At 47.9% G+C, this 10,154-nt stretch overlaps 1 protein-coding gene across 8 annotated transcripts in view; it reads right to left on the bottom strand.

Annotated features, from left to right (window-relative positions):
- The window catches only part of LOC102015637 (dipeptidase 2), a 14,447-nt gene extending 4,822 nt beyond the window's left edge, over positions 1–9,625 (bottom strand). For 2 of the 8 annotated variants that reach the window (XM_013503879.1, XM_013503880.1), the window contains exon 1: positions 2,972–3,218. In XM_013503879.1, the coding sequence (XP_013359333.1) occupies positions 2,972–3,084 (113 nt within the window). In that variant the 5' untranslated portion in view covers positions 3,085–3,218. The other 6 variants (XM_013503881.1, XM_005403599.2, XM_005403597.1 and 3 more) reach the window with 6 other exon arrangements.
- Positions 9,626–10,154: the final 529 nt, after the last annotated feature.

Below are 10,154 nucleotides of genomic sequence, written 5' to 3'. Positions count from 1 at the left end.
GAGAGAGAGAGAGAGAGAGAGAGAGAGAGAGAGAGAGAGAGAGAGAGAGAGAGAGAGAGAACCAGGTGGCTCTCCAGCTGCCTCTAGGGTTTGCTCTCCCAGAGAGCCCCCTGGGGTCCTTCTCCCACAGCGTGGCCTCAGACCCTGAGACCTTTCCAGACCACATCGTGTCCTCCGGTTCCTACAGCCCACCCCTGGCCTCTCTGAGGCCACAGGTGTCTCTGTGACCACAGTGTTCTGAAGTCTGGGTTTCTCCGAGCTTCCAGGTAGGGTGGGAGGAGACCTTCTCTGGAAATGGAGAATTAACCTCCTGGACTTTGGAGTGAGGAAGGGACCCTTGGACCCTGATTTTATTCTTCCCTGTTTTATCGTGGCCACATGTCCATCTCTGGGGACTCCAGCCAGCAAATGGAGACTGTCAGGGGGACCCTCCCTCATGAGTCCACATCAGCCTCAGGAAAGGGCTCCCTCCGAAGAGGCTCTACCTGCCTAGGACTCTCATGAAGGACTAATCAGGATGAGAACTGAGAGAGCATCTAGAGGGGGCGAGGGAATGCCCACTTAGGAGAGCAGGAACTCCAACAGCTATTTGGGTGGAATGAAAGGAAGTAATTTCCAGTGCAGCAGAACCTCCACCCCAGCACCTTCCTCCAGGGGCTGCAGGCTGACCCAATTACCGGGATTGTTCCTACCTTAGTGTGGAAGCCAGGTCAGATGTATGGGTCTCAAGGGAAGGCCTGGACACAGGGTTCTGTAAGCACCCCTGCCTTACATTGTGGATCTTGTGGCTTTATCTGTTACAGTAACCTCAAGGGCTTGGTTCCCTTTCTTGCCTGGTAGGCCCCACCCCATTTCCAGCCTGGGGCCTCATCTCCCACAGCTTCTTCCAGGAACCCTCCAACACATTCACAGATGCCCATGTACTTGGGCACACATCCCCTCATTCACTTGCCACCAAGATTCTTTGGGAGCAGTGCCCAAACTCATGCTGTGACTTTTTCCTATTTCTTGTTCTTGCCCCTCAGTTTCTCAAGATTCTACCCTGAATCCTGAAGCTGTAAGACCAGTGCATGAGGACTTGGAGAGGCGAGACAACCCTCTAAAAAGGAAATGAGCAAACATTGTCAAAGAGACTAGCGGTTCCAAGCTACCCAGGAGCGGGGGTTTCCCAGCTTGGATGGATTTAGGAGCTGTGTGTTTGTTGTTGCCTGGTACCTGCTGTCCTGGAGGAAGGCAGATCAACAGAACTGTGTGAGGGGTAGGCCAGCTCCTTGCCTTCTGCAGCTGGAGGGTTCTGTGAGTAGGCCCATTGCAGACACTGGGAATCCACTTCAGATGACACCAGGCTATGTGCCGGCCCTGGGTGGTTTTTGCACCCTAAGATAGACATGGGTCTCTTCCCTCCCACAACTGGTCAGCAACCCCCACCCTGTCTTATGCTGCTAAGTGACAAAGAGGAGGAGACATTCTTGGATTTGCTGGTTTCTAGGTTAAAGATGTGGGTTTGATGGTAAACAGCATGTCTGTTCCACTCCTGATAGCCTGCAGGATGTGGCGGGTTTGAAGAACAGGGAAGACATAGACAGAAATAAACAAGTAGTAGCTGGTGATAGAGGAGTGGGTGAGAGAATTTAGTTTTTAGGTTTTTTGAGGCTTTTAAACTTTTCAGGGGCTGAATGTCTGATATCTCAGGACTTGGGGGAAACTCTAGCCTAATAGAGAGATAGGCTATGCTGAGTCACTCTCTCTGTAGAAGATTAGTTGTAAGCTGTGTGTGGGGGTTCATGCTTGTAATTCCAGCTTTTTGGGAGGCTGAGCAGGAGAATTGTAAGTTCAAGGGCTGCCTGAGCAACATGAAGACCCTATGTCAAAATCAAGTAAAAGGGACATGGGATGTAACTCAGTGGTAGAGTTCTTATCTATTATGTGTGAAGCCTTGGGTTCAATTCTCAGCACTGCAAGAGAACAAAAACAAAACAAAACAAAACAGAAACAAAACTCCAAACCAAAAAGATTAGGCGAAACATAATTTTCCATAACTTTCAACTTCAGTCAAACATTGTCTTTGAGGTAACCATACAAAGCCAATCATAGAAACCGAACACACCCAGCGAGAACTAAACATTCGTGTTCAAGTGGTAAGCAGGTTTTAGCTAACAAGGTGGGTGTCTGCCTCTTAACCTCACCCACGGCCATCTCTGCCCTGTCGCTTCCAGGGAAAAAGAATACATTAGTAAAGTCTTGTCTTAGGGCGCTCTCCACCTCCCACAGTCTGAGGGCAGAGGCTATATGCTAGCAGTGGGCAGATTTGGACAAAAGGTAGAGGCGCAGGGGCTCACTCCCCACCCTACTCCCCATCATGGCATTTCCAATTCCTCCTGGCTCAACCTCAACACATCTCTTGTGTCTGCTTTCTGTTCCTTCTGGCTCTTCCCCAGTAGAGGCTGCTTCCATCTCCCCCTTTCTCCTGGTGTTCTGGTCTCTAGACTGTTCCCCACAGAGAAGCCCTTCCCTTCCCTCCCTCCTCCCCTCCCTTCTTCCCTCCTCCCCTCCCTTCTTCCTTCTCTCCCTCCCTTCCTCCCTCTTTCCCTCCCTTCCTCCCTCTCTTCCTTCCTTCCTCTCTCCCTTCCTTCCTCTCTTCCTCCCTCCTTTCCTTCTGTGGAGATTGAACCCAGGGTCTTCATACAGAGCTACATTTTCAGGTGTACACCCCCGACCACCCCATTTTTTGAGACAGTGTCTTATTAAGTTGCCCATACTGAGCTAAAACTTGCAATTCTCCTGCTTCAAACTCTGAGAATGGTGGGGATTACAGGTGTGCTCTACCAATTCTGGCTATACCTATACCTGTTTTAAAAAACCCCTATCAGAGGTGGGTGATGTGACTCAGTGGTAGAGTGAGTGCTTAGCATGTTCAAGGCCCTGGGCTCCATCTTCAGCACCAAAGTCAAAAACAGGGTCATTTTCTTACCTGAAGTTATTTGATTTCCCAGTGTACTTAGGATATACCAGTTCTTTTCTTTGGCTTTCAATTGCTGAGGAGCCTGCTCCCATCAGTCTCTCCAATCTCGTGGAACTCCTCATGCTCTAAACTAGCTGCCTCCTACCACAGGGCCTTGGCACATGCTATACCCTCAGCCTCCAGCTGGTGGGGCTATTGAGTCAGGGAGGGGTAGGACAGGAAATCTTGCCACCAAGAAGGGGCGAGTCCTTCCAATTCCTCACCTCTGCAATGTTGTAGTAGCTGCTGATAGAGGAGTGGGTGAGAGAATGGAAGAAACAGGACCAAGGTTATTCCAGTGGCAGAGCTGACGCACCTCTACTAGGTCCAGTGCATTGCAAGAATATTCAGGAAGTAAAAGTCAGGCTGAGTTATAGGTGCACAGGCTGTCTCACATGCTCAAGTGCAGGCGTAAGTGCAAATGGGGGGTTACTTGCTAGTTGGGGTTGCCCAGATGATGGTCATGTCCATTCGGGGTCCCCAGCCCCGGGGGTCTCATGCCTCTTTTGGAGTGTAGCGCTAGATCTGCTCCCATAATAACGGACACAGTCAAATTCCCAAGAAAACAATAGTCTTGTAAGTCAGAAGATAGATGGCCTCCGATCACAAAGCTGAGGCTACCCATTCTGTTGTCCGAGTACTAACCAGGCCCGACCCTGCTTAGCTTCTGAGATCAACAAGATTGGACGTGTTCAGGGTGGTGTGGTGGCCACCCATTCTGAAGGGACAGCACATTTTTCTTCCTCCAAAGGCAGCAAATGTTTATCTTGCTAGGAGAAATGTGATAACCACTACTGCACTGCTAGCCTCTTCTTCTGCCCAACCTCCTCTGCAACTCCCACATTTTGTTCTGCACCCTGGCCAGCCTGTCCGTCCAGTGGTCCTGGGCTGCTCTTTGAGGAAGACGAGTGGTGTCTTGAGTCCATCTGTACTGCTGAGCTCCCCTTGCAGCCAGGTACTGCTTCACTTCAGGCGCTAGAGAGGATCCAGTGACAATGTCCCTAGAGCAAAGTCACATGTGGTGCCCGACAGGCTTAATGTGTTTATCTGAGCTGTTTCTGGAGACCAGATGTTCTGGTGCTTCACCCTGGCTCCACGGACTCCCATGACTGCATGTGGCTTTGAGGGGACACAAGACACAAACCATAACAATGCTGTTGTCAGTGATGCTCAGGTGGGCCTTCCACACCCAGTGCCACGCCGATTCAGTTCAGCTGGGTGTTACAAGCTGACCATTAGTCAATCCACCACAGTTGTCTCGATACTTTTCTTCCCTGTGTGTGTACTCAGAGAAGATTCATGTTTTACAAATGAGTTCTCAAGACAAACATGGAGGTAAAATCAAGGTACCAGTGATAGTAAGTGAAGTTCTGATCAGCAGTGGGATGCCATGCTGTTTGTGTTTGGGTCAATATGTATATCAAAGAGTACTGTGTGGATAAGCTCATTGCTTTTGAAGGTGCCAGACCCGTGGAAGGAAGTTGCTATGAGGCATATGAGGATCTCTAATGACTTAACAAAGCAAGAATGAAAGACCCATTTTTCCATGAAATTTGAGGCACACTTATAGCCAAATGACATAACATAAAGTGTCAGCCTTATCTTTTCACTTATGTCCTGTACAAACGGCAAATGGGCTCAGGATAGAGCTCAGTGGTAGAATATTTGCCTCACACTCCCGAGGCCCTGGATTTCATCACAGCACAAAAAATTACAACCAAGAGTCTTTGGAAAACATGTGGTGCTTAGCATATGAATCCTTTGACTTCATCCTACTCAGGATAATAATTTTGAAGGGAATCCAAAAAGATGATGTATGTTAGTAATCATGAAATAATACAACGTTAAAATTCAAAATCCACTTTAGGTTTCATGGGTCATGGAAAAGTCTACCCTTTAATGCTGATGTGTTGCTTCTCATTCAAAGCCAGAAGCAGCTCACTAGGCAGGGCTTCGGGGAATGGACCGGATAGCCCAATGCCTCCTGCTCACAAGGGTGCTCACCCACCCATTATCCTCCTGTGGCTTCATGTTTAGGGCTGTGGCCACCTCTTTCTCCCCGCTGCAAGGACGTAGTGTAAGACTGAGTGTGCAAGCAGCCCAAAGACTCAGTGCTCAGAACTGTGCTATCAGTTCAAGGTGTGCCAGCCCATTCTACTCTGCACACAAGTGTGTTTTACTTTCACTTTCAAAATGAGAAAACTGAGCAGCAGGTTAGGCAAAGGAACACAGTGGTGCCCAGCTGGCTAAGCCACAGGGAGATTACTTAGAGCCCTCCTCTTCCAGGCAATGTCCCTCTCACCAGGAGGGGCCTCGATCCCTTCCATCATTCCATTTGTCTAGATAGCCTTTGCTGGTCACCCGTTGGTGCCGGCACATTATGAGGTGGCAGGACAAGTCTCTGTGGGCCACACTTGGAAACATGCTGTTCACAGGCACGCTGCATCATCCCAGATTCTTCGCTGCATTTGTTTGTGTGTGCAGGGCCTCCCTCCTTGGCCTGGCTTTGTGGTTCCCTCAAGCAAGCTTACCCTCTGTAGCTGAGCATTTGAGGTCTCACTGCTGCCCATTTAGATGAGCATCAGGTTGCACCTGAGATGCTTTTATCATTATACTTTTTCTTTGGGGTGTGTGTGTGTGTGTGTGTGTGTGTGTGTGTGACAGTATCTTTCTATGGACTCCAGGCTGGCCTCTCACTCAAGATCCTTCTGCCTCGGCCTTCTGATTGCTGGGATTGTACATGTTGGCTTCCACGTCCAGGTGAGTTTTCTATGTTGTTGAGTTTGCTAATGTATCGCATGGTGACATTTTACATGTTTGTCTGTCTCTCTCTCTCTTTTTTCCTATAAGCTGGTAGTTGTTGGAATCTTTTACAAATGATTCATTCATTCATTTTTATAAAAATGTTGTCTGGGCTGTCCTCCAGCCTGTGGGCTTGAGCAATCTTCCTCCCTCCAACTCCCACGTAGCTGTCACTACAGATGTGTGCCAGTGTGGTGACTACAAGAGGCTTTTAAAAGTATAGATTTCCAGGTCCTCATCCTATAAATTCCCTTGGCTTGTATGTGTTCTGGGTATCTATTGTTCCCAAGAGCTCCAAGTGAGCCTGTTTTCTTGTATTTTGAAATTGGCAACATGACCTGTCCAGTAATTGAAAATCTGCTCCAGTTATACCAAGTTTCAGAGGGGCGGGGAAGGGAAGGAGAGGGGAAGGGCTGGGAGGGGAAGGGAGGAGAGAGATTGTATGTTGAAGTCCAGACTGTATAGGGTTAAGATGCTGAACACAGGGACCTCTGGCTGTGCTGGAAAAGCTCATATATATAATACTCGGAAGTCAATTTAACACCACAGCTGAGGTAGTCAAGGATGTGGGCTGCTGACACTCTCTATTCCAGAGCAATAAAGCTGCCAACCTTAAGAGATCAAACAGTTCCCTTAACTGGCAAAATTTACTGCTTGGAGAGGTCTTTGCACTGACCTCCCAAGGTCCTCCTCAGTTCCCATGCTTGCCTCAGTATCCCCTTCCTTTGTTTGAAAATTAAATAAATAGGGGTTGCCTGGAGAAGCTCTTTGTCTCCACTTCCAGAGAGTTTTGAGCTTCTTGGACGCCTCAAAAATCATACCACTTCTTTTATTGAAGCCATTCGCTGCCCAATCCTTTAGGAGATTGAGGGTCTGATCAGTTCGTGATAATTGTGGAGGGTTAACTGAGACTCTCAGTAGGGACAGTTCTGGAGCCCAGGGGGCCTCTGCTTCTCCTTTTAGCCCACAACCTTTCCTGGCCTTTTAAGTATATATGTCAGGGGAGGAGTTACTGTCTTGCTGCTTTATCACCTTACAATAAGTAAGCTATCCACAGGATGGGACACCACACTAGGGCTCTGTGCTATGTGTGGCTGACAGCGCCCCCTGACACTGCTGTTCTGGTGTACTAGGGTAGGTGGGCATGACACACAGGCTCAACCTATTTTGTTGGTTCTCTTGTGACTGCTCCCCTCCAGCATTCCCCAGGACAAACTGTCCCCCTAACTGCTGAGAGAGACATTTTCAAGGTAACCCTCAGTACCTAACTGCCATGGCTCAAAGCAGCTATGGTGAGCTTTTTAGAATCTAGAGCAGATTTCTTTCCTACCCTCTTTATGTTTCTGCATATCTTCTTGCATCTAAAGCAAGATTCACATTCTTTACCACAGTGAGCAAGGCCCACACTTTTCCAACCACATCTTTTGTTCTTCTCTATCATTCCTTCCTGGCCTCTGAGCTGCTCCTAGAATAGTTCAGCCTCATTTATACCTCAGGGACTTGTTTTTTTTTTTTTTTTTTTTTTTGCTTTTGTGCTATCAAGAATTTAACCTAGAACCTTTGCACTCAGCTACGTCACCAGACCTTGTTGTTTTTACAAGGTCTTACTGAGTGACTCAGTTACGGTGGTGGTCTTGACCCTGTGATCATGCTGCTTCAGTCTCATAAATTTTGGGGAATATAGAAGAGCACTAGCCCACTTGGATTTTTTCTTTTTAGACAATATCTGGGAATGTACCCAAGGCTGGCCATGGTTTTCAGTCCTCTACCATCATACCTGGCTCTATCTCAAGGTCTTTTCCATATACGTTTCCTTCAGGAATGCTTTACTTTCAGATAGTCACATGATTCCCTCATTTCCCTCTCTGCCAAAATGCCCCCTCATCAAAGAGGACTTGTTAACTAGCTTGTATAACATGGCTTTCCTTATTACTCTGTATTCACAATGTTTTATTTTCCTTTGTAGTGCTTATAGTAATCTCATTTTAAAATTTTATTTTGCTGGTGCTCTAAGAATGAATGCGGATCGTTCCCTATGCTAGGCCCTTTACCCCTAAAGTATAACCACAAACCCTGATACTGTATTTTCTATCTCATCTTTTATTTGGCAGGTGCTTTGGCAAGAGAAGTTTCAAATCTCTCATTTACCAACTTATCCTCAACAGTGATGCGGTGGCTGATGTGTGACAGGTGCTCATAAGTACTTGATGAATGAATGGACATATGTATGGGTAGATTGAGAGGTGGTCCAACATCTTCTCAGTCCTACTTCTCTTTACACATACACGCATGCACACATACAATTATGCAAGCCTAGCTTTGAGCACAGGGCCTCATACATGCTAAATACATTTAAAAGAAATGGCCTATTTTCCCCCGCAAGTTGTCTAGGCATCATTGTAGGCATCACACTGTGAGAAACTGCATCCAAGGATCCCTTTTGCCAGCAGAGGCCTTAAAAGAGCAGGAACTACATGTAGAAATGTATTTCAAGGGAAGTGGGAAGTTTGAGGATTGGCCTGCACAAGCTGGATTTCCAGTCAAATATCTTACAGAAAAATTTTTTACCAAGCACTAAAACCTACTTATGCCACAATGGGCTGAGAAGAAAGGAACATGTAAACCTGAGGGATGTTCCTGGACTTTCTTCACACCTTTCCTGCCCCCCCCCCGAGCAGATCCCCGCAACCCCAGCTCTGTTTTCTGCCTTTTTTCTTTCTTCATTAGTGAGAATCAAACTCAGGACCTTGCGTTTGCCAGGCAGGCACTGTGTCACTCAGCTATATCCCTGGGCCCTGTTTTCTGCCTTCTAAGACCAAGGGTATGAGGATCCCTGTGTAGTCCCTGTTTACTTTTTTAGTGTGGAAACGTAGACCTTCTGCTTGGTGCTGGTGGTTGCTGGCTGTGATTGAGGACTTGAGGGCAAGTAGATTGGGCAGACAGGTGTTTCTTCTGTGTGAAGAGGGACTTCAGAGTGTTGAGCAGGAGAACATCAAATCTTCTTTCCAGAATAGCTAAACTTTGGTGTCCTTGGAAACACCAGTTTTTGAGGCTCCTTTCCCCATAGCCAGTTGGCATGGAAAGCAGTTGTTAGGGTTTATATCTAGATGGCCCCCCCATGCCTCATGCACTCCTAGGTGGGGCTCTGGGAGGTGATTGAGCCCTGGGGATGTGATGCTCATTAGTGGATTTGTCCATGGATGAGTTTATAGATCAGTGTGATGCTGGGAAGTACGAAGTGGTCTCCAGAGGTGGGCCACTGGGGGCACGGCCTGGAAGAGTCTGGTTCCCTCCCTCCTCCCTTGGTGTCTCTCTGCTTGCTAACTGCCATGCCTGTGAGCAAGCCTCCTCTGCCCCGCTGTGGAGCCAGGCAAGCACAGACTGTAACCTCTGCAAACTGTGAGCCCAAATAAACCTTTCCTCCCTTAATTTGTGGGTGTCAGGTACTGTGTCTCAGTGACGAGGAGTGTAACTAAGAGAGGGCAGTTAACTGAGATTCTCAGTCAGGATGTTCTGGGAGCCCAAGGCTCTGTTCTTCCTTCTTCTTGCCCAGGTTAAGGTAACTCTTGAGTTACAGAATTGTTCCTGGCCTTTTGATTATGCATGTCAGGGGGAGGAGCTACAGCCTTGTGCTGTGGCGCCTCAGGATGAGTGTGCTGTGCGCAGGGTGGGATGCCTCAGTAGGGTTCTGTGCTGTGGGTGGCTGATGGTGCTACCTGAGACTGCTGTTCTGGGCTGCTGACGTAGGTGGGGCTGGGACGCAGGCCCAACGTATTTTGTTGGTTTTCTGGTGACTGCTCCCCACCCCCACTCCCCAGGACCAACTGTCCCCTTAACTGCTGAGAGACATTCTCAAGGCAACTGCCAGTATCTAACTGCCATGGCTCACAGCAGCTAGGGTGGTCTTTTTAGCACCAGGTCAATTTCTTCTCTACCCTTTCTATAGCTTCTTCTTGCACCTAAAACAAGATCCCTATTCCTTACCCCAGGGGACGTGGCCCACACTACCTCTCCAAGCACAGCTTTCCTTCCTGGCCATATTAGACTTAGTGCAGCTCCTAGACTAGTTCAGCTTCATTTCTACATAGGACTTTTTTTTCTTTTTTTTTTGGTGCCACTGGAAATTCAACATAAGACCTCTACACTGGGTCACTCAGTTATACTGCTGATCTGGTTTTCTGTTTGTTTGTGTTTTTTTTTTTTTTGTTGTTGTTTTTTGAGACATGATCTTGCTGTATAGCTCAGGTTGCCCCTCGAATATATATAGCCCAGGCTGGCCTCGAATTTGCAGCAATCCTCCTGCCTCAGCCTCCTGAGGGCTGGGATTACAGGAATGCACCATGCCAGGCTT

The sequence above is a fragment of the Chinchilla lanigera genome, unplaced genomic scaffold (genome assembly GCF_000276665.1).
Source record: "Chinchilla lanigera isolate Chin_1 unplaced genomic scaffold, ChiLan1.0 scaffold00083, whole genome shotgun sequence".
Taxonomy (NCBI): domain Eukaryota; kingdom Metazoa; phylum Chordata; class Mammalia; order Rodentia; family Chinchillidae; genus Chinchilla; species Chinchilla lanigera.
Note: the sequence above shows the minus strand (reverse complement) of the source record. Positions and strands in the feature narration are given on the sequence as shown.